Source organism: Protopterus annectens, chromosome 1.part0 (assembly GCF_019279795.1).
Source record: "Protopterus annectens isolate FY-2018-M chromosome 1.part0, PAN1.0, whole genome shotgun sequence".
Classification (NCBI taxonomy): domain Eukaryota; kingdom Metazoa; phylum Chordata; order Ceratodontiformes; family Protopteridae; genus Protopterus; species Protopterus annectens.
In genome coordinates this window covers 1,342,091,605-1,342,115,849 of record NC_056725.1, presented here as the reverse complement: position 1 = coordinate 1,342,115,849, position 24,245 = coordinate 1,342,091,605, and the positions used below count along the sequence as shown (strand labels likewise).

At 42.9% G+C, this 24,245-nt stretch overlaps 1 protein-coding gene across 3 annotated transcripts in view; it reads left to right on the top strand.

Annotated features, from left to right (window-relative positions):
* Positions 1-24,245, top strand: part of CDK19 (cyclin dependent kinase 19) — a 1,741,514-nt gene that overhangs the window by 513,459 nt on the left and 1,203,810 nt on the right. For all 3 annotated transcript variants that reach the window (XM_044066618.1, XM_044066628.1, XM_044066639.1), the window contains exon 4: positions 377-517. In XM_044066618.1, coding sequence (XP_043922553.1) covers positions 377-517 — 141 coding nt within the window. The remainder of the gene's footprint in view (positions 1-376; positions 518-24,245) is intronic.

The window sequence follows — 24,245 nt, the reverse complement described above, 5'->3', positions numbered from 1 at the left end:
AGATGTTTTAGTTTTTGCCTGCATCAGCAGATCTCTACTGGTTCTAAGAGTATGAAGAGCAAAAAAGTGAGAGTATAGGCAGTCTTGCTGTTTGCGTTCTGTTATGACTCCTGCCATCATGAAAGGAGAAGAAAATTTCAACCCCGATAGATTAAAAAAAACGCACAGATTCATCGTAAGTTCTGTATTAATTTATTTAAATGGTAATGGAATGCAGAAACCACTAGTACTTCAGCTAACATTCAGTGTAGCCTTTCATGTTATGAAATTTAGATCAGGAGTATTTGGTCTAGCATTTAATGTGTATTCTTGGAAACTTGAAGCCTTTGTCATTTCTCTGATAAAGTATGTAATTGAAATGATTTTTGATTTACAGCATATCATCAAGTTCCACCGTGCATCAAAAGCAAATAAGAAACCCATGCAGCTTCCAAGATCTATGGTGAAATCCCTACTTTACCAGATCCTTGATGGAATTCATTACTTGCATGCCAACTGGGTACTCCATAGAGATTTGGTGAGTATTCTGTACTTTACTTAGTCATTAAAACATGCAAGATATAAACTCATAAGTTGAAAGGCAGTATTCAGGTCAATTGACAATCAAGGAACACTGATTCCACCAAGTGTGGCTCATATACTGTTTTATCAGCTAACAAGTCAAGACTATGTTTGAAGTTATACATATTGCTTGAGAATCTAACGCACAATGGAAATTTGTTCCATTACAGAGGTATCCGTATAACTATAAAGGGATGCCTAAATGTAGTCTAACTGGCATCATGTTTAACTATTACGTCTGAGTGATGCCTTCAAGTGCATCTGCAGTTAACTCCTACTGCCATCTGTAGGCATCAAACATTGCTTGTTCATATTTGCATCAGTAATTCTAAAACCATGCTATGTACAAGGTTTTAAAATATTTCATCTCAAAGCTTACACAATAGCAAACTCAACTGCATTAATATTTGACCTGTGTCTAGTGCATGTAAATAGATATTAACTGTTGGTTTTATGATATTAATTTATATAGATATAATTTTCACATTTTTTCTAAATATCTCAGTACCAGGTAATACATGCAGAACTCCTTACCCTTGTATGAAAGCTCTCAGTTAGATGAATAAAATGCTGCTGTGATAGTATGTGTGTAACTTGAGTAGTTGCTGAGATACTGCAAGAAGTTTACAAAATATTACAAATGTAATTGTTACCGTGTTTACTGTGACTTATAACATTTGGATTAAGACCTAGAATCTAAAGAAAGCTACCACAATAAAAATAGTTTGTGCTGAACAGTTTGCCATTTATACTTCTTTGATATTCCCTATGATTCCAGAGATATGAACATTTGTTCGAAATATGAGGACATAATTTGATTCTGTCCGCCCATTGGAAGTTACAGCGCAAACTTCCTGAGCTCTGTTGGAGTGAATGAGTTAAGTTACTGCTTCCAAGAGATGCCGTACCATGGTATAAGTCAATATGTAAAGTTGCTTGTAATGGATCATGAATCACCTTGTATACAAATATCTGTTTACCTTGGATATCTAGGTAGTGGATGGTATATAATTTTAACTGTTTACAATGATCCATGCAAGTCATGTTGTTGTTGTGTCTTTCGGCTTTTCCCAGTTAGGGGTCGCCACAGCGGAACTCCGGTCCGCTAATGATTGGCAGTTGATTTTTATGTGCCGAGTTACCAGCCCTGACGCGCAGCCTTCAACGAAGGTACACCCATTCACGCATGTCTCCACGCAGAAGACGCTCTAGCTGAGAATCGAACCGGACAGCGTCTTACTGTGAGGCGACAATCCATGTAAGTCATAATAGAGCTAAATAATTTTTAGTAAGTCGTCTTTGCACACTTACTAAACTTCTTAGCTGATCCTTAGTGTAAATACAGAAAGAATTATTGATTACAAGAATGGGTGTTACCTACATTTTGTATAGTTCTGTTAGGCAACCACTATTCCAGGTAACGCCATTTTTTTAACATGACAACTAGGTTCATAGGTAGGTACTAGGCTATCGGCCTGAGGGCCTACGTAAGCCTAGCCAACAAGGTTCTTTGGCTTACGCCACCCAAGAAAGTTATTTTCCTGTGCCACTGTCGAGCAGAGACACTTTAGTGATCCCTGGGGTGTATTTCCTATTTCCCATCCACTCTTCAAGATTTTTCTTGGAGTGCTAATGAATAACTTTGCTTGACATAGATGAGTAGCCTGTTCCAGAGTATGGGAAGTCTCTGGGACAGGAATCTGTCCTTCCAGCATGCCCTATTTATTGTGGTGACAAGGTTTAGGTCCCTAGAGCGTGTAGCTCAGAGGGATTGGGGTTTCTCTAGGTGTAGCATGTCCACCAGCTCTGGGTTTGACATAGCTTTATATGTTGGGCAGAGATCACCTCTGAGTAGGCGATATGCTACGGAGTAAAGCTGGAGTTTTTTGAGACGGTTAGTGTAGGGCATCTGTTTGAGTCCAGTAATCCTCTTTGTGAGGTACTTCTGTGGCCTTTCCAGCTGCTGCAGATGTCTTGTGAGGTACATTCCAAAAGGGGCATTGTACTCTATAATGGGTCTACTGAGTGTCGAGTAGTGGGGAACAATGACCTCTTTTTTTCCTGGATGAGAACCCTTTTATGATGAAGTGTGCCACGTAGAAGGACTTCCTGACTACTGTGGCGATGTGACTATCAAAGGACAGACTTCTGTCCACCTGGGTCCCAAGGTCTCTTATCACACATTCGGTGTTAAGTAGACTGCTATGTAGTAGTTCATGGGTACAGAGTTTTTGCCAAAGGGGATGACCATGCACTTTTTGGCATTGAGCTTGAGGCCATGGCTCTGACACCAGGCATCTGTCTCAGCGAGGCCCTTCTGTAGGATTTCCACATCATTTGGGGACTTGACTATGGCTCTTAGTTTGCAGACATCTGCGAACTTCGTTAGCCAGAGAACTTCTGTGTTAGCCTGTACTTCAGAAAAGTAGATACCAAACAGGAGAGGTCCCAGGACTGAACCCTGTGGTACTCCACTTGTCACTGGTTTGAGGTCAGATTTGGAGTGTGCAACTTTTACAATGTGGGTTCTGTCAGTGAGCCAGTTGGCAACCCATCTTGTGACGTAGGGATTTATACCAAGTTTAGTGAGTTTAACTATAATTCCAGAATGGGGGATGGTGTCGAAAGCCTTGGCGAGGTCAAGATGGGCTGTGTGAACCACCGTACCCACATCTACGGCTTTGGTGACTGCCTCAAAGAAGTTGATCAGGTTTAGGAGGCATGATCTGCCTTTCACAAACCCAAACTGGGTGGGATCCAGAGTTTGGAGGTTACCAATGTCTTTGTTTACGAGTTCCATGATGATACATTCCATGGCCTTGCAGACCAAGCTCGTCAGGCTAATAGGTCAATAGTTCCCGGGATCAGTGGTGGCTCCCCCTTTGTGGAATGGGATAACTGTTGCTGTACGCCATTTAGTGGGCACAAAGCCTGATGTAAGGCTATGATTGAACATGGTGCTTAGGTGGGGAGCCAGTTCGTGTAAAATGCAGCCTGGGATGTTGTCCGGTCCCATGGATGCTGTGATTTTGGCTTTAGAGAGTGCAGCTTTTACCTGCGTAGTTGTGATTTACAGGGGCTCTGCATTCTTCCTGTATAGATATGGGCCCTTTAGGGGGTGAGGGGAGGGGGGTAAAGTTAGCACTGAACCTACCCGCCAGGATGTTGGCAATATCAGTTGGTTCTGTAATTTTCGTGGCTATTTCAAAACTCTGCTTCAGAATGCAACAACATGTTTCCTAAAGGAAAATGTAGTACAGATGTAGTGGTTTTTATATTGTATAGTAGTACACACAGTGTTGAATAATATGTTGTTCAGAACTGGCTCCTTAGAGACATCAGCTTTGATTAGTAAATAATAAGAGCAAGTGCCGTGGACAGCTGACTAGTCTTCCATGCAGCCGTGGCATGATCCACTGTGTTGTATATATGTTAGTGTTTGCAATCACCAGAGTTCTGTCAGTAACCACAGGAGATAGTGAATCAAAGGCTTTAGCCATATCTAAATCAATTATTCTGTGTCAGACTTTCTTGTAAAGCTATAGAAATGCATTCGTAAAATTCAATCACATTGGTTAAAGTTGATTTTTTCTTTACTAAATCCATGTTGGAGTAAAGTTAATAGATTGTTACTTTGGTTGATTGCTTTTATTCCCAAAGCATTTACCAAACATTTAGGTTAGACTTTTCTGATTGTCAACCTTAGTTACCTTTTCAGTAGATTAGGGTAAAAAGGGAGCTTTTTCAAGAATTCGAGATTGTTCAAGTGTAAAGTAACATACTGAAAACAGGTTTTAGATTTATGTGTAGTTACTCTTATGTTGTCTTATAATTGATGGAATCTTATCCAGTCTCATAGTTGTTAATTTCTATACTAGATGGTGCCATTCTTGTACTGTCCTTACTAATGAAAGGAAAAGTGCTGTCAGCGATGTAATATCTTTATAAATAGCAACAACTCCTCTAAAAAGAGATAAAATAAAATTCATTAGCATTATGCTTATACTTGTGAATCAGTGAGTTTTTGACCTTCATTGTACAGATAGTATTCAATATTTCTGTTAAGTTTTTTCTTAGCATTATAATAACCTAATTTATTTTTGTGTTGTGGCATGTAATTGTTGATATTTAATTTCAAAACCTTGCTAATCGTATTCAGTCTCCTTTTATTGTACTGTGATGAATAATTTTGTATGTATTAAATAGTCTCCTCTTTTTGTACAATCATCGAATGTTATGATTAACAGTTAGGGACTTTATAATTTAGTTGAGTTTATTAGTGGCAGATTGCTGTCTAAGCTTCAATTCTCATTCCTAGAGTTGCATAACCAAAAAGCTTACCCTCGTCTACAACAGCATCTGACCAGTACAGTAAGATTCTTGTAGTGCTAGTGACAGTTCTTGGTTACTTTACTTACTACTTGCTGTGTCTCGGCTAGCAAGTAATGAAACCTTTATTTATTGTCTGATAGTAAGGGGTGGCTGGTGAGGCGACTCCCAATAGACAACTGTGGGGATGAGTCCCAAGTACCTAGCTTTGTGGATGAGTCCCAATTACTTAGAAGTGGTCGTCCCACACTTTCATGTCTTGAATACCACCACAGCTAGCCAGCTTGCATAGAGCACCCCTTGAGTCCCGTGATATAAATACATGGTGTTTGGACTTGGGCTTATTGTTCTACCCTTCCTCTAAGCTGGAGAATACATCTTTCTGGCCATATTTGAAGAAGCTTTCGTGAGACTCTGTGCCACATTTGTCTACAAGAATGCCTAGGAGAATTATAAGAGCAAATGTGTTAGTATCTGTTCTAATGGTGTAGGAGCACATTATTGGGAAACAGTTTAATGCTAGAGCAAGGCCACATGTGAAGGCATCCATTTTCCAGACCTAACCTTTTGGAACTATTTCCTTTTTCCATTGTCTCTTGTGGGAAGTGAATTCTGAAGATGCTGAGGCCCTTTTTCTGAAGTGGACAAGGGCTACAAGACCTTCCATATTGCTTCCCTTTTGGCAAGCTTTTCCTTATCTAAGCACTCTCATGAGGTCCTCTCTGAACCCGCCTGCAGCTTAAACCTCTCCACATAGCCATAACAGACTTAATCAGTATTTTTAAGACCTCCCTATTATTTTCACACATTTTCAGCAATGGCATAGGTACACACATGATTACAGAAAAAACATTGCAAGTATTTTTTATTATCTTAATGCATTTATAAATGTTTTCTTTAACCGTTATTGTTTAATTCAGCATTGGGTAAATTACTCAAGTCCTGCCCATCTCTTAAATTTCTGTCGTTCTCCTGAACATTATTGTGCATGCATTGTTCCCACAAACTCCTTTTATTTCTGTGTAATTTGCTCTTTCCCTTTTCTAAAGCTCACACTCCTGTTTTATCTCCTTTGCAATGTTCAGTACTTCAGTTACAGTTAGCTTAATTTTGATTTCCATTTTCTAGTAGTTGCTTTTTTGGCAGCCATTAGCATTGAACTAAGCAAGACCTTTCTGTGTTTAGGTAATTTTGATCTTGTTTCCCCGCTCAAAAGAATAAATTCCTTAGCTACAATAATTTGCTTTCACATCCTTTCTGATAAAGTACTGTATGGAATTTTTAAATCGGCAAACATCTTCCATTCCCACGTAACTGTTTCGCATTGCAACTTCAGCAGTTGCTGTCTACTTGAGGAAACTTCTCTTAAGTCTGCTTGGGGTATAAAAAGTACATGTCCAAGACAACAGTACAAAAGTTCTAAACCTTTTTGACTTTGCATATGTGAAAGTCATACGGATGTCCTCTCAATGTTTCTTTTTATATTGCATTTCTGTTCTCTCTCAATGTATCTTTTTATATTGCGTTTCTGTTCTCTCCTCCCAATCTTTTCTGACCTCTTCTGGTTTATTCTTATTTAGTGTTTTGTGTACCCTAGTAATTCTGTCTTTAGCAGCAGTTTCTGTTGTAGTATCAGTTAAAAACACAGAGCTAGTCTTTTACTTACCACTCCCTTACCCCTTTCTGTTTACCAGAACTCTTAATCAGTCAGTGGTAGGGAAGGCAGACTATAAGCTATGGTCCAAACTTCCAATTGGTCTCATCCCATTCTGTTAACCTTTCTTTCCATAGTTATTTATCCCTAGTATATTAGTTCTTTTGCTAATTTTATTCAGCAAAAAAAGAAAGCACTTCCTTCTCTGCCACCTTGGAACTTCTCTGCCTACAGTTTAAAATTTAAAAATACTTTAGAGCCGCATGGACTTTACAAAATGGGCCGAGTATCTCCATCCCCATTTCTTAGTAAGTTTAAGTAGTAAGTTTACTTAGTCCACTTTGCAAAGTCCGTGTGGCTATAAAGTATTTTAAAATTTTGAACTGTAAGCCGAGAAGTTCTATGGGGGCACAGGAGATGGAAGTGCTTTCTTTTTTTGTTGTCTTTTGCTAGTTTACTCCATAAGGGAATGCCCTTCTTGCTTATTTTCTATCCCCTTACTTGTTATCCTATGTTGGTGTATTTCGTAGCATAGTTTCTGCTACTGTAACAGCAACCCTGTGGTATATTATGTTTCTAGTCTCCTTAAGGGCTGCATCCAAAATCTTACACTTTCTTGAACTCGTCTCAATTTCGTTGTTATTGTTTCCACTTTGATTTGTAACCTTCTGCTTGCATTATATATGTGAGCCTTAATTGCATAGCTCTAAAGTATCCCTTCAAATCAGGTAATCTGAAAACCACCTTTTTCTGCAGGGGAAAAAAAAACTTAGCCCAGTTAACTGTCTTACCCTCTTTCTGTCCAAAATAAATTCCTTCAGCTCTGTTATGGTCTGTCACTTTTCCTCTGGTTGATAAAAATGTCTAATTTGTATATAAAACTAAAAGGACTACAAATATTTTCACTGTCTTATTATTCAGATCCATAATCGAAAGGTTCCAACTTTTCACATTTTGTGCTATCTTTTGCTTAATCTCTTCTCACATATCCATAGCTGCCATAATAGAATCATTTTTAATCTGTACACTTAAATACTTCCTCTTATGATCCTACAACTATGGGTACTGCTGAACCGGTTATTGTTGGGATACATAATTTACCACTATGATCTTTGTTTTGTCTTCATTTATTTTATGTCCTTGAAACACTTTCTCAAAATGTTCCACAACACCCAAATGTCCTTGTGTAGATTTATCATATTCAAAATATCATCTGTGAATAAAGCTAACTTTTGATTAATATGCCAGTTATGTTACAGAATTGAGTTCTTTATTTTCTCTGATGGTGATATTAAGTTGTTGTGTCTTTCGGCTTATCCCGGTTAGGGGTCGCCACAGCGGAACTCCGGTCCGCTAATGTTTGGTAGTGGATTTTTACGTGCCGTTACACCAGCCCTGATGCACAACCTTCAACGAAGGCATGCCCATTCACGCATGCCTCCACACAGAAGACGCTCTAGCTGAGAATCAAACGTGACAACGTCTTGCTGTGAGGCGACAACGCTACCGCAGCACCACTACCGTGGGTGATGGTGACATTAAGTATAAAGCAAATAACAAAGGGAAACAGAACACCTTGCCTGTTTTCTCTATTCAGCACAGCTTGTTGGAGAGGAACCTTCCCACCTTATTTCTTGCCTCTGATCCTGTATATATCCTGTTAATTAAACCTGCTGTTCTATCAGATAATGCAAATTCTACCATTGCCCAAGTCGTAAAATCCTAGCTGACTCTTGTCAAATTCTCTCTGCATCCAAGACCTACAAAAGGTTGCAATGTTTTCTTACATTCTACCTCCTTCTAGATCATGTTTGTGTCAACAAATCTACAGCGATACATGTCTTTCAACTTTGGCATTCTGTTAGCTAGTATAGTTATAGGATCATAGGTGATTACTAGGCTAATGGCTGTGGGGCCCTTACAAGCCTAGCCAAGAGTTTATTCCCAAAAGAGAAACCTCAGTCAACACCTGTCAATGAGGGACACAGGTGGAACCCCTGGGACAGATTTGTGGTTGCCCATCCACTCATCAGGGTTGTGCTTGAAGAGGGACAGCGATGTAATTTGTTTGACGTGTATGAAGAGTCTTTTCCAGAGATGGGGTAGCCTTTGGGAGACAAACCTGTCTCTCCAGCAGGTTTTGTTAATGTCACATATTAGATTTAAGCCTTTCAATCGGGTATTACGCGAGGAGTTAGACTTGTGGATATGGAGCATCTCTAGTAGAGCAGGGTCTGAGATTGCCTTGTAGGCAAGACACAGATCACCTCTGAGCAATCTGTATGGTGCAGAGTAGAGTGATAATGATTTGAGCCTGTCTACATAGGACAGGTGTTGGAGGCCATGGATTCTCTTTGTAAAGTATTTGTGGCCTTTCCAGTTGGTGCAAGTGTTTGGAGGGGTACACATCAAACGGGGCATTGTACTCAAATTATTGGCCTAATGAGGGAGGAGTACAGAGAGGTAATAACCTCCTTTTTTCTGGATGCAGTCCCTTTACTTTTGAGATGAATCAAGTAAAAGGCTTTTCTGATCACTGTCAGTACATGATGGTCAAATGTGAGATTGTTGTCAACTTGTGTACCCAGGTCTCGCACCACAGGCTGTGTACTTAGGGGGTTGCCCCTAATGTGGTAATCAGTAGGAGCTGTGTTTTTGCCAGATGGTATAATGGTACATTGTTTTGCATTTAACCTAAGGCCATGACTTTGGCACCAGTCATTTGTTGCTGTGAGACCCTCTTGAAGTATGTTAACATCATTTGGAGAGTCAATGACAGCACCCAACTTACAGTCATCAGCAGACTTGGTCAGCCACAGGCCCTTTGTCTTTGCCTGGATCTCTGAGAAGTAGATGCCAGACAATAGGGGTCCCAGGACACCACTACTGACAGGTCTGTTGTCGGAGGTAGTGGCAACTATTTTGACCTTGTGGGTCCTATCAGTGAACCATTTGGCCACCCACCTGATGAGAGAGGGACTTACGCCAAGTTCTTTTGGCTTTTTTGATGATGCCTGAGTGGGAGATTGTGTCAAAGGCTATGGCCAAGTCCAGGTAAACACTGTATGTACTGACTTTCTGTCATCCAGTGCCTTGGTGACAGTCTCAAAAAAGTCAGCCAGGTTCAACAGGTAAGATCTGCTCTTGATGAATCCAAACTGGGTGGGGTCAAGTGCTTGGAGGTTGCCTGTGTCCTTTTTTATGAGGTCCATAATAATATGCTTCATGGTCTTGCAGATCAGACTTGTCAAACTAATGGGGGCGATAGTTTCCAGGGTCAGTAGTGGCACCACCTTTGTGCAAAGGGGTGACCATGGCAGTTCGGCAGTTCTCCACTCTGCTGGAATGAAGCCTGTACTTGGACTATGGTTGAATGTGGTGCTCAATGGCAGGGCTGGAGATGTTGCAGAATACAGCCTGGGATACTATCAGGTCCCATGGAAGCTGTGTTCTTTGCCTTGGATAGGGCCTTTAACATTTGATCTATGGAGATGTGAGGTGCGAGGCAAGTATCAGGGATGCTGAATGGGCCTTTTGGGGGGGGGGGACAGGGAGGTGAAGTTTGCGCTGAACCTGTCTGCTAGCAGGTTGGTTAATTCAACAGGATCAGTGTAAGTAGTACCATTAAGAACTAATGCGGAACAAACCTGGGCTTCGCTGTGTAGGTTTCTGATGCAACTGAAAAAGGCTTTGTGGTTAGCCTTTGTTTCAGAGGCTAGTTTTGATTCATAATTTTCTTTGGAGATTTTCACTAGCGGTCTTATTTGCTTGTTGGGGCTAAGGAGGGAGTTTTTCCAGTTAGGAATTTGTGCCTTTTTACCCTTGGACAACCATTTCTTCCTTTTGTTGTAAAGCCTGTTGATATAGAGGATGTCAACCACATAGGTTTGTGTTTCCTTGAGGAGCAGGTTTTAGTTCTGTTGGGGATGGCCGATTCCATGCTGTTGTACAAGTGCTTGTATACTGCGCTGGCATACTGTTCAGCATGTTTGTCCACATTCTCTGAGGGGGCAGTGGTGTGAAGCTACTGATACCTTCCCTTAAAAGGTTGTAGTCAGTTTTTGAGAAGTTTTCCGATGGTCTGATTTCACCAGGGAAGAATTTACTATAGGGGTGGTGCAGAGGTCACCCATATTGGTGAGAACCAAGTCTAGAAAGCGATCTCCCCCTGTTTGGAATGAGACGCTGGTCTAGTGCGTTAGAAATGAAGTCAAGTAATTGTTGGATGAGTGCATTAGAGCAGGAATAGTTCACCCAGTTTATGATGGGGTAGTTGAAGTCTCTAAGGATCAGGGTGTTAGGGGATACCTTGATGGACTCAAGTCCAGGTAGGAGGCATGGGTGTCCTGAGTCACTGAGGGGGTCTATAGCTGGCAGTTGTCAATTGCAGCTGGAGAAGTTCTAGTGCATCATGCTGGTAGACCAGTCTGGAGGTAAACTTGTCTTTAATGAAAATAGAAACTCCAACACCCTTAGTTTGGGGTCAGAATGTGTGGAATGAGGTATAGACTGGTAAGGCAGGGGTGCTGTCTGCAGACATGAACCAAATTACCATGACTGCACAGATGTCAGCATCTTCCAGTGCTAGGAGAGCCTCCAGGGAGTGCATTTTCAGGTTAAGGCTCCTAGCGTTAAGCAGCATGACCTTCAATTTGCTTTTTGACAGATGTTTTATGTTGGAAGATTTGTCTGTGGGACATTGCCTAAAAAAGGCACAATGGGGGAGGCACGAGCCTTGGCCAGAATCCTGACTCCCAGGGGGTGACAAGTGGAAGCCATCTCTGACAAAGCATCGAGGCCTGTCGACGATTTGGCGGATTCTGGCACCTGACAGACAACTGACCGTGATCTTCTCCTTGTTGATCCTGTTGAGGGGGACATCGGTGTGTCTCACAAATGAATTGTCAACGACTAATATGTTTGGTTTAATGTTGTGCCTTATGGGCTGAATTGAGTATATTTTTGTCTTGTGAGCTGTGTTTGAGAGAGACTGGTGTGTTGTCTGCTGTCTGCGATGTGTTTGGTGCTGTGTGTGGAATGTCTGTGAGTGTGTTTTGGAGGACTCTGCTGTTTAGGTAAGTTTTTATTGAGGACCTCTGTATATGTGGGTGTGTGCTATGCTTGACTATGTGATGTGGGTGGTGTGGTGTTTATGCTGGCAATCTCCGCTTTGTCAGGAGTACTGACTGAGGTGCAAGAGAGCATTGATTCTGTTTTACTGATATAGATGCATTTCTCACAAGTAGAAGCTGGTGAATCTGGGAATCTTGAGGCAATGTTACAACTGCCTCATGTACACAGACAACCCTCTCCTCCTCCCAACAAATTCCAACACATGTGAGAGATGCAACCATATAGCCAAACTGGAGGCTAAGCTCTCTCAACTCAGTACTGGCGTAACCAGTCAGGAGGAGAAGGAAACCACACTCACTACAACTCCAGTCTCACATAGACCTACCACAACAGCAAACCAAACACATAAACACACAAAAACATACTCGGAGGCTCTAAATAAAAATCTGCCTAAGCAGCAGAGACCTCCAAAGCAGACACCCAAGCAACCGCTACCCCAAAACAAAACACGTGCAACACATAGCTCACAAAGCCAGTGTGCCGAACAATCACAGCCCTTAAGGCTAAACAACACACCTGATACACTTGTAATAGGTGACTCTATCGTCAGGCACACTGACGTCCCGCTCACCAGGCTGAACAAGGAGAAGGTGACGGTGAGCTGCCTGTCGGGCGCTAGGATCCGCCACATAACACAAGCACTCAGGTCACTCCAAGGCAAGTACAAATATGACTCTGTCATTGTCCATGCTGGTGTGAATGACCTGAGACATACCTCCCTGGACTGCATGGAAAGAGACATAGAGGAGCTCTCTGAGCATGTAGCCCAGGCCGGTATGACCCTGACCTTGAGTAGCATCTTACCCTCACCAAGAATGATGCCACAATATGAAGACAAGATGATCAATTTCAACAATTGGCTTAAGTATTGGTGTCATTCAAAGGGGATCCAGTGCCTGTCAGCCTGGGATGACATGCTCGACAAGCCACGATGCTTCGCTAGGGACTGCTTGCACCTGTCACCCCTGGGCTTTCGGATATTGGCAAAGGCTCTTGCTACCCCCATAGTGCCTTTTTTAGGCAAGGCTCAAAAGACAAACCCACCTCCATAGGTATCACAAGGGATAAGAAACTAAGAGTAATGCTACTCAACTCCAGAAGTCTAAACCTCAAGATGCACGCACTCGAAACTCTCCTTAGCATGGAGAACATCGATATCTGCAGTAACAGAAACCTGGTTCAAGGCTCCCGAGAGCACCCCAGCACTACCAGGTTATACCTCATACCATGCTTTTCGGCCCCAAAACTTGGACCGAGCCACAAAAGGAGGGGAGTATCAATATTCACAAAGATACCCACACCTCCAGGTTGGTGGCACAGCACGAAGCATCAGAGACTATCCATGTGCAACTAACAGTGGGTAAAACTGCCTTCCAGTTTATAGCCTGCTACAGACCACCCTACCAAACCCAGGAACCCCGCTCGGCCTTCCTGAGAACACTGGAAAATATGAAGGTCTCTCCAAACACCATTATATTGGGCAACTTCAACTACCCAAACATAGACTGGGAGCATTACTCTAGCTCCAACACCCTAGCCCAAAGGTTCCTAGAATTTATAAACTCAAATGCTATGGAACAACTTGTTACCACTCCCACAAGAGGGGAAAACATACTGGACCTGATCATCACCAACATGGGGACTCTATGCTCCAGACCAGAAGTGTATCCCTCACTGGTAAGATCAGGCCATAAACTAATCAAACTGGATATTCACATCCCGACCCCACCCCACTGCCCAGAAAACCACAGTGAAAAACTTCTCTAAAGCAAATTTCACACTCCTCAAAACCGAGGTGGGATCCTTCAAAGCCCCCGGGCCTGTGGAAAATACAGCCCAGAACGCAGAATCCTTTATAAATGCATTCTATGAACACCTTCAGGAATGCATGGATCATGCAATCCCAAATAAAACCAAGACCCAATCCTCCAAAGCAGACGTCCTGTCTGGTGGACCCCAGCCATAAACAAAACTATACAATAGAAGGAGGAAGCTACTACATGATAAAGCAAAATCCCAAAAAGGGAAGGCATCTCTGATCAGTATTAACAAAAAACTACGGGCACTCATAAAATCATCTAAGGCCAGCTTTGAGAGAAAAATTGCACAGGACACTAAGGATAATCACAAGGCTTTCTTTAGTTATGTTAGGAACCTGGGTGGGAATTCCCAGATATGCTCAGAATTGGTCCAAAATGACAAAAAATACACCGAACCCACAGACATTGCCAACATCCTAGCTGATAGGTTCAGCGCAAACTCCCCCCCCCACCAAAAGGGCAAATATCTATCCCAGCAGAGTGCTGCCCCCTGACATCTCAGATGCTCAGGTAAGAGCCGCCCTCTCCAAAGCAAAAAACACAGCATCAATGGGACCAGACGGTATCTCGGGCTGTGTCCTACATGAACTCCAAGAAGAGCTAAACCCAAACATAAAACTACTGTTCAATCACAGCCTTACTACAGGATATGTACCCAAAGAGTGGCATACAGCAACAGTGGTCCCTCTCCACAAAGGTGGTGCCTCAATGGATCCTGGAAACTATCGCCCCATAAGCCTGACTAGCTTGGTCTGCAAAGCTATGGAAAGGATCATCATGGACCTCATAAATAAAGATATTGGGGACCTACAGACACTGGATCCTACCCAGTTCAGCTTTAAGGGCAGATCCTGCCTCTTAAACCCAGTCACCAAGGACATTGACGAGGGGAAGGTGGTCCACACAGCATACCTGGACCTTGCAAAAGCCTTCGATACAATACCCCACTCGGGCATTATAGATAAGCTCACCAGCTTAAATATAAACCCCTATGTCACTAGATGGGTTACAAACTGGCTCAAGGACAGAACCCACATGGTTAAAATTGCTGGAGCCATGTCAGACTCCAAACCAGTTACAAGTGGCATCCCACAAGGCTCAGTCCTGGGATCTCTCTTGTTCGGTATATATTTCTCGGAGGTACAGGCCAACACGGAAGGACTGTGGCTGACCAAGTTCGTAGATGACTGCAAACTGGGCGCCATAATCCACTCTCCAGCCGACACAAGCATCCTCCAAAAGGGCCTCATAGAAACAGACAACTGGTGCCAGAGCCATGGCCTCAAGCTAAAAGCCAAAAAGTGTATAGTCATCCCCTTTGGCAAAAACAAAGTGCCCACAAATTACCACATAGGTGGTAATCCATTAAGTACAGAAGAAGTAATTAGGGACCTGGGGACCCAAGTTGATAGCTATCTCTCATTTGACAACCACGTGGCCAAAGTGGTTAGAAAAACATTTTATATAGCCCACCTAATCATGAAGGGATTCACATCTAGATCAGGGGAGGTCATCGTGCCTCTTTACTCGTCCCTCATCAGGCCCATAATTGAGTACAATGCCCCTTTTGGGATGTACCTTACCAGACACCTGCAGCAACTGGAAAGACCCCAAAAGTACCTCACCAAGAGGATCAAAGGGCTCAAACAGATGCCATATGCTGCCCGGTTAAAGAAACTCCAGCTCTACTCAGTGGCATACCGCCTGCTCAGAGGCGATTTGTGCCTGACGTATAAAGCCATGTCCAACCCGGAATTAATGGGCATGCTGCACCTCAGAAAATCCAAATCCCATCGAGCTACGCGCTTGAGAGACTTGAACCTCAGCACTGAAATAAATAGGACATGCTGGAGGGCCAGATTAACCCAGAGGCTCCCTTCACTCTGGGATAAAATCCCAGTCCAGGTTAGGCAGAGTCCCTCATTTCCTCTCTTCAAGAGGAATCTTGATGAGTGGATGGGAGATCGTAGGTTTACCCCGGGTATCACTTCTGTGTCACTGTTAGACAGAGGCACAGTATACTAACCTCGAAAAAGGGCATAGCAAAATTAATTTAAAATGGATGGCGAAAGCCAAACACACTCTGGCTAGGCTTATAAATGCCCTAGGGCAGATAGCCTAGTATGAACCTATGAACCTATAAGAATTATGTGCTAGGAGAAGAGGGTTGTCAGTGAACATGAGGCAGTTGGTACACTGTCTCAGTATGCCCATGTTGACCAGGCTGGCAGGAGAAACTGATGGTAATTGTTCAGACATATTGTTCTGAAACTTGGAAGGACTTTGGGAGAGAGGTTTTTGATGAGGGTTTGTCCACAACCATGTAGACCACGAAAAGTTCTTAAATGTAAAATAACTGGCCTGAATCCCAAGTGCTAAAACCAAGACTAAGAGTGTTAGAACAACAGACAAATTTAATCAGGCTACTAACAAGCAGTAATAAATACAGCAATAAAACCACTTCAGTACTTGAGTTAAGGAGGAAGAATAAAATAAATGAAAAGGTTTAATTTTAAGGGTGGCGCAGTGGTGCAGCAGTTAACGTCGCCTCACAGCAAGAGGTTCTCCGGTTCGATTCTTGACTGGGATGCCTTCTGTGCAGTGTTCGCATGTTCTCCCTGCATTCATGTGAGTTTCCTTTGGGTACTCCGGTTTCCTCCCACATTCAAAAGACATGCAGCTGGAGCATTTCTCCCCAGGCCTCCTCCACTGAAAATAGGCTCTATGGAGCCTAGTCGGACTTTCCAAGTCAACAAATGTTAAATAAATAAGAATTTTTTTTTTTTTTTTTTATTGGACATAATTTACTGACTGCCTCTGTCCATCAGAGACATAGGTGCCAGGCCGGGGTGAATTTTCAATTTCCCATCCAGTGGCCCAAGTTGCACCTAAATAGTGTCAGCGAGGAAGTTTGTTTCACATGGTTGGAGAACCTATTCCAGAGAATGGGACTTCTCTCAGATACATGTCTCTCACTAATGTACTATTTATGTCGCAAGAAAAATTTAGGTCTTTAGGTTCTGATGCTCTTTGTTTTGCGAATGTGCAAAATATTCAACAAACTGGGGTGCAGGGATCCCTTGTATGCCAGGCATAAATTGCCCCTCAGTAGTTTGTAGGAGACTTAAGTGTAGAGGTAGGGATTTGAGGTCACACCGCTCAGTGAATGTGGCACCATTAACCACCAGTTCAGCACACTGCTGTGTGCTGCTTTTGAGGTTTCTGACATACCTGAAGAAAGCCTTTTGGTTGTCTTTTGTCTGGGAGGCTGTCTTGACCTCAAAATTGGCATTGATGGACTTAATTAGCCCTCTTAGTTGCCTGTTGAATTTAATGGAGACATTCTTATCTTTGTGGGAGTTACACTTCTTGATTTTAACTATGATTTTTTTTTCCTTTTGTTGTATAACCTGTTTAATTTGGGGTGCCAGTGGGTTGTTTCGTCTTTTAAGTTAGTTTTGTGCTTCTGGTAGGTGCAGCAGCCTCTATGCTGCGATTGACATAGTTGTACAGAATTTCTGTAAACAATTCTGCATGGGCTGCTGTGTTCTTTGCGTTTGGAATGGCTTTAAATTTTGACAGACTGTCACTTATTAAAAGGTAATGTGCCTTGGAATAGTTCCTTTCACTGAGTTTACTGGGGTTATAGAGTTCATTGCAGCTTTATGGTCTGACTGTACCAGGGAGGACATGCCATTGTGGTGGTGGGGGGGTGCAGCATTCTCATATATATGCGAGTATGAAGTTCAGTATCTTGGAACCTCTTCTGGGCATAAGTACTAGCTAGTAAACGGTGTTTGTATTTACAAAGTCAGGAATCTCTGTACCTACAGATTTGAAGCTGTGTAGGATGCCCGGTCAGTAGAGAAGTAATTAAAGTCCCCCATGAATAAGATATGTTAGGTTGGATGATGAGTATCGCCATTAGGTCTGAGTATGCTCTGAGTTTTGTGGGACATATAGGGTGACCTGTAGCTTGCTAAGATACAGTATGGGTTTTCATCTATGGTGACTTGCACATTGAGAAACTCCAGTGTGTCATCCTGTTTAACCAACCTAGAAGTATATATGCTTGTTATTGGTGTGTTGAGACACCTCCACCTTTAGTCACCGTCTCTGCAGCTGCTGGACTAAAAGTGTGGAAGGCACTGACACCTTGCACTGCAGATATTCTGTCTGCAGATTTAAACCATGCCTCAATAAATTCACAGGTGTCTGTATTCTCCAGGTTGAGGAGGGCTTGGAGATTTTTTTTTTTTTTTTTTGTTTATGCTCCTGACATTGACAGTAACACCTTAAGATTCAGTTGAGTTGATTTTGCTTGCCGTTATGTTTGTCAATATGGCGTTGCCTAAATAAGGCTCTATGGGAAGGAAAAAATTTAGTCTGTATTCAAAAGCCTAGTGGGGACAGGTGCATACCATCCTTGCAGAGTAATGTGGTCTGATAACCATGACTTCCCATGCTGACAAATATTGGATTCCCATAGACTGATACCAGAAACTCTGTAATTAAAATCGGTCATACCCAACACTCTAGTAATAGGCGACTCTATAGTCAGGCACACTGATGTCCCACTTACTAGGCTGGACAAGGAGAAGGTTACAGTTAGCTGCCTGTCAGGCGCCAGGATCCGCCACATAACACAAACACTCAAGTCACTCCAGAACAAGTACAAATACGATTGTCATTGTCCATGTTTGTGTGAATGATCTGAGACTTACCTCCCTGGACTACATGAAAAGAGACATGGAAGAGCACTCTGATCATGTAGCCCAATCCGGTATGACCTTGTCTCTGAGTAGCATCCTGCCCTCACCAAGAATGATGCCACAGTATAAAGAAAAAATGATCAGTTTCAACAATTGGCTAAGTTTCTGGTGTCATTCAAAGGGGATCCAGTAAGAGATGGCTTGCACCTGTCACCCTTAGGCTTTTGAATACTGGCCAAGGCCTTTGCCGCCCCCATAGTGCCTTTTTTAGGCAAGGCTCAAAAGACAAACCCTCCACCGTAAGTAGCACAAGTAACCAAAAACTAAGGGTAATGCTACTCAAAACCAGAAGTCTAAACCTCAAAATGCATGCACTCGAGCTACTCCTCAGTATGGAGAACATTGATATCTGTGTAGTAATAGAAACCTGGTTTAAGGCTCCAGAGAGCAGCCCAACACTACCAGGCTGTAACTCATGCCGTACTTTTCAGCCACAGAACCCGGACCGAAACACAAGGCGGGGGAGTATCCATATTCATCAAGGATACCCACACCTCCAGGTTAGTGGCACAGCACAATGCCTCAGAAATCATCCATGTGCAACTAACAACGGGCAAAACTGCAATTCAAATTATAGCTTGCTACAGATCACCCACCATGACACAGGACCCCGATTCCGCATTTCTGGTGACACTGGAAAATATGAAGGTCCTACCAAATGCCCTAATATTGGGTGATTTCAATTACCCAAACATTAACTGGGAAAACTATTCAAGTACTAACTCTCTTGCCCAACGCCTTGGATCAGCTGGTCTTCACCCCCACCAGAGGTGACAACATATTGGACCTGGTCATTACCAACATGGATGAGAGGTGTTCTACACCGGAGGTAAACCCCTCGCTGGTTAGATCAGACCATAGACTAATCATTCTGGATATCCATATTCTGCCCCCACCCCCAGTCAAGGAAACCGCCGTGAAAAACTTTTCAAAAGCAAACGTCACGTTACTTAAGACCGAGGTGGAAAGGTTCACAGCCCCCATGCTAAAGGACAACACTGTACAAGCTGCTGAATCCCTTACAAAGGCACTCTGTGTGCACCTGCAAGAATGCATGGATCATGCTATCCCAAGCAAAAACAAGACTCAATCCTCCAAGAAAAGGAAACCAGTGTGGTGGACCCCCGCCATAAACAAGCTATACAATAGAAGGAGGAAACTACTACAGAAAAGAGTAAAATCCCAAGACGGAAAGACATCCCTGATCAGTATCAGCAAGAAACTACAATCCGTCATAGTCATCCAAGGCTAGCTTCTAAAGAGAAATTGCCAAGGACTCTAAAGATAACCACAAAGCGTTCTTTAGCTATGTCAAGAACCTAAGTGGAAACTCTCAGATCTGCTCTGAGTTAGTGCAGAATGGCACAAAATACACTGAACTGAATGATATTGCCAACATTCCGGCAGACAGGTTTAGTGCAAACTTCACCCCCCTCCCACCCCTTAATGGGCCCATAACCATACCAGAAGAATGTAGAGCCCCGGCAATCACTGACAAACAGGTTAAAACAGCCCTATCCAAAGCCAAAAACACAGCTTCACTGGGACCGGATGGTGTCCCAGGCTGTGTCTTACACGAACTCCGAAATGAACTAACCCGTCACCTAAACACACTGTTCAAACTCAGCCTCTCTACAGGCTACGTACCCATAGAGTGGCGCACAGCAACAGTTATCCCACTCCACAAAGGTGGAGCCACAACGGACCCCGGGAACTATCACCCTATAAGCCTGACTAGCCTGGTCTGCAAGGCTATGGAGCGCATCATTATGGAACTCATTAACAAGAGACATTGGGAACCTCCAAACATTGGACCCTACCCAGTTTGGCTTTAAGGGCAGATCATGCCTCCTAATCCTGGTGGACTTCTTTGAGACAGTTGCCAAGGCTTTAGATGAGGGAAAGGAGGTCCACACAGCCTACCTAGACCTCGCAAAGGCTTTCGACACCATTCCCCATTCTGGTATTCTAGACAAGCTCACCAACCTGAACATAAACCCCTACGTCACGAGATGGGTTGCCAATTGGCTCACGGATAGAACCCATACAGTGAGAGTTGCAGGCTCTAGGTCCGACTCTAAACCGGTTACAAGTGACGTCCTCCAGGGCTCAGTCCTGGGACCCCTCCTGTTCGGTATATACTTCTCAGAGGTATAGGCAAGCACAGGAGGACTATGGCTGACCAAGTTCGCAGACAACTGCAAACTGAGGGCCATAATTGACTGTCCAGCTGATACAGGCATCCTCCAGAAGGGTCTCACTGAGACGGATACCTGGTGTCAAAATCATGGCCTCAAGTTAAATGCCAAAAAGTGCATAGTCATCCCCTTTGAAAAAACAAAGTACCTGCGAACTACCACATATGTGGTAGTCCCCTAAATACAGAAAATGAAATAAGGGATCTAGGGACCCAAGTAGATAGTAATATCTCCTTTGATAATTATATTTCCAAGGTGGTTAGAAAACCCTGTGTGGCCCACCCAATCACAAAAGGGTTTGCATCTAGAACAAAAGAGGTTATTGTGCCCCTCTACTCATCACTCATCAGACCCATCATAGAGTACAACTCCCCATTTGGGATGTACCTTACAAGACACCTGCAACAGCTGGAAAGACCACAGAAGTACCTCACCAGGAGGATTACTGGCCTCAAACAGATGCCCTATGCAGCCCGACTGAAGAAACTCCAGCTGTACTCGGTTGCATACCACCTACTCAGAGGTGATCTCTGTGCGACATAAAAGGCCATGTCCAACCCAGAATTGATGGACATGCTCCACCAAAAAAAACAAATCCCCGAGAGCCACACGCTCTAGGGATCTAAACCTACCCATAATGATAAATAGGACTTGCTGAAGGTATAGATTCCTGTCCGAGAGACTCCACATGCTTTGGAACAGGATTCCAATCTACGTTAGGCAGAGCCCCTCACTAACGCTCTTCAAGAGAAACCTTGACGAGTGGATGGGAAACAGAAAATTTATCCCGGGGATCACTGCAGTGGCTCTGCTGGACAGAGGCACAGGGAACTAATGGCTCTGCTGGACAGAGGCACATGGAACAAATCTAAGGGGGTGGTGAAAGCCAACTCATTCTGGCTAGGCTTACATATGCCCCCTGGCAGATAGGTTCATAGGTAAGTACTAGGCTATCATCTTTTGCCCGTATTGTGGCATCATCCTTGGGGAAGGTAATATGCTGCTTTAGTGCTAGGCTCAAACCAACCTGAGACACAGACAGAGCTGTCCAGTGTCTCTCATCATATAGTCAAGGGAGGTACATCTCAGATCACTGCACCACAGGTACCAGTATGATTCATTCATAGTCCATGTAGGTGTAAATGACCTGAGTGTGTATAATTTGGCAGATCCTGGGACTGGATAGGCAACTGTTATTTTCTCCTTGTTCGGCCTGATTAGAGGGGTGTCAGTATGTATTACAATAGAGTCCCCTATGACTAGAGTTCTGGGAAGTGTGATTGCTTGCCTTATGGGCTTTGTATCCCGGGCGCCACTAAGTGTGGCTGAATATGTGGCATTGGGTATTGCTTTTGTTTAGTGCTTTTGGGTTTGCCGAAAATAATATTTTCTGATGGGTAGTCTAGGTTGTTTTTGTTTAGGAAGATTGCATTTAAGTGCCTCTGCATGTTGTTGGTCTATATGTGTAGATTTGTGCTGTGTGTGGTTGATGTTGTGTGCATGGCTTTAATAAATTGATGTGTGCTTGCATGTGAGAGAGAACTTCCACTGACATTATGTGTATATACATCTCTTGCATACTGCATCTGTTGCTTTAAGGATTAAGTGGTTGTCAGTAAACATGAAATGGTTTATACATTGTCTCAAAATACCTGTATCCATCAAGCTGGCTGCAGAGAAGTTAGGAAACTGCATATCCATATTGTCTGGCCTTCTTATTGGTGAACTACAAGGGTATAGTGTTACAAGAGTTAACAGAGTGTTAACGTTGCTTTTTGGGGGTGGGGGGTTGGAGGTTATTAAGGCTGCTTTTTTAGGGGGGGGGGCAGACTAGGCTATATAATACTGAATTCTACTAAATTTGATGCTATTGCCACTTGAACAAACTAGCCGCTCTAAGCTTGTCAGTGCACAAGGTATTTACTTTATACTTGCTTGTGTATAGGGTACCACTTCATAGAGGTAGTTTGATTCTAGTTTGTGTCTGTACAGGACAATGCCATAGTTAGCAGCTCCATGCAAATGTGCTGAATTTATGCCAGCACTGAAAATACAGAAGGCTGACTGAGCCCCCTGGCCAATAAAACCACTACACTTAAGCCATTTTCTGTGTGTGTTTCACAACTTGGACAAGGCAAACACCTACTGCCACTAGATGAATAATCCCAGTCCTCCTAATGTAAAAACACAATAAAAGTGTCTTTAATTCCACTGTAGGAGCTCTGGTTAATTTGTTGATGATGTTAAAGTAAGAAGGTAAGTTTTCCTCACTGCAATGCATCATCGGATTATACTCTAACAAGATAAAGGCTGCATACAAGCAAGCAATAGATTTGTGATCTTGAGCTGCTGAGGAGAGATGTAAAAGTGTACAAATCATATTAAATGCATATAAAAGTGTACACATCTCCCTTTTATACAGATAGAAGCACAGATTAATGTTCTTACTTTCCTCTGGAGACAAAGAAGTTTTTGTCTAAGCAAATAGAATAGAAAATGGAAAGCTTGAAAAAAATTGCAGTTTTTCAGTATTTGAAAGAGCTGTTTCTTACATTTGTAAGGCTATTATAAACAAAGGTATGACACCTGGGTCCAAGGAGGTCATTGTTCCACTGTATTCAGCACCACCAGTCATGGTGGTCACCTCTTAGTATATGTACTTTTGTCGCCATATGTCTATGAAACCATTATGTTGTGTGTGACCAAGTATTTGAAGTATCAGAGTGTAATCACTGCTGCATCCAGCCTTGGTGTTTGTCCATGGTTTACATTATTATATATATTACAGGTTGTGTTTATTTCTGTAACCAGATTACAAATCTTTATCTTGAAAAATGATACGATTTGAAATTACGCTATTAAAAATATAGATACAAAAATGCAAGGTTACTGTGCAACCCCAGTAGGAAGGGGGGGGGGTAAGAAAAGGTCTGAAAATTGGAGGGTGGAGCCTTGAGCAGGTTTTGGGACTGGATAATCTGCTTAAACAGGTATTTTAGACTATGTTCCTGTGTAATTTTTGCACACTACTGGGGAAAAACTGCTTCTAATTGTTTTTCTGATCATGGCAGTGCTCTGCCAGGACTTGTAGGTGGTTTTATCCCAGGGTCCTAAGCTCATGCTGTCTTGTACCTTGACTCTCTGCAAAGGAGACATAAGTAGTTAATTGTAATCTTTTTAATTTAAACCTACCACCCTAGAACACAAAAAAGGAAAAAAACTAAGGGTAATGCTGCTCAATGCCAGAAGTCTAAATCTCAAAATGCACGCACTCGAGGCCCTTCTCAGTATGGAGAACATCGATGTCTGTGCAGTGACAGAAACCTGGTTCAAGGCTCCTGAGAGCACCCCAGCACTATCAGGTTTTACCTCTTATCATGCGTTCCGGCCCCAAAATCCGGACAATACCAAGAAAGGAGGGGGGGTATCCATATTCATCAAAGACACCCACACCTCAAGACTGGTGGCAACGCACGATGCATCGGAGACCATCCAGGTGCAATTAACCATAGGCAAGACTGCTCTGCAAATTGTAGCATGTTACAGGCCACCCTCACAAACTCAGGAACCTCACATGGCCTTCCTGAAAACACTAGAGGGAATAAATGTATCACCAAACACCATCATACTAGGTGACTTCAATTACCCTAATATAGACTGGGAACACTACTCAAGCCCAAACACCCTAGCCCAAAAGTTCCTGGAATTCATAAACTCAAATGCCATGGAACAACTAGTCACCATCCCCACAAGAGGAGAAAACATACTTGATCTCATC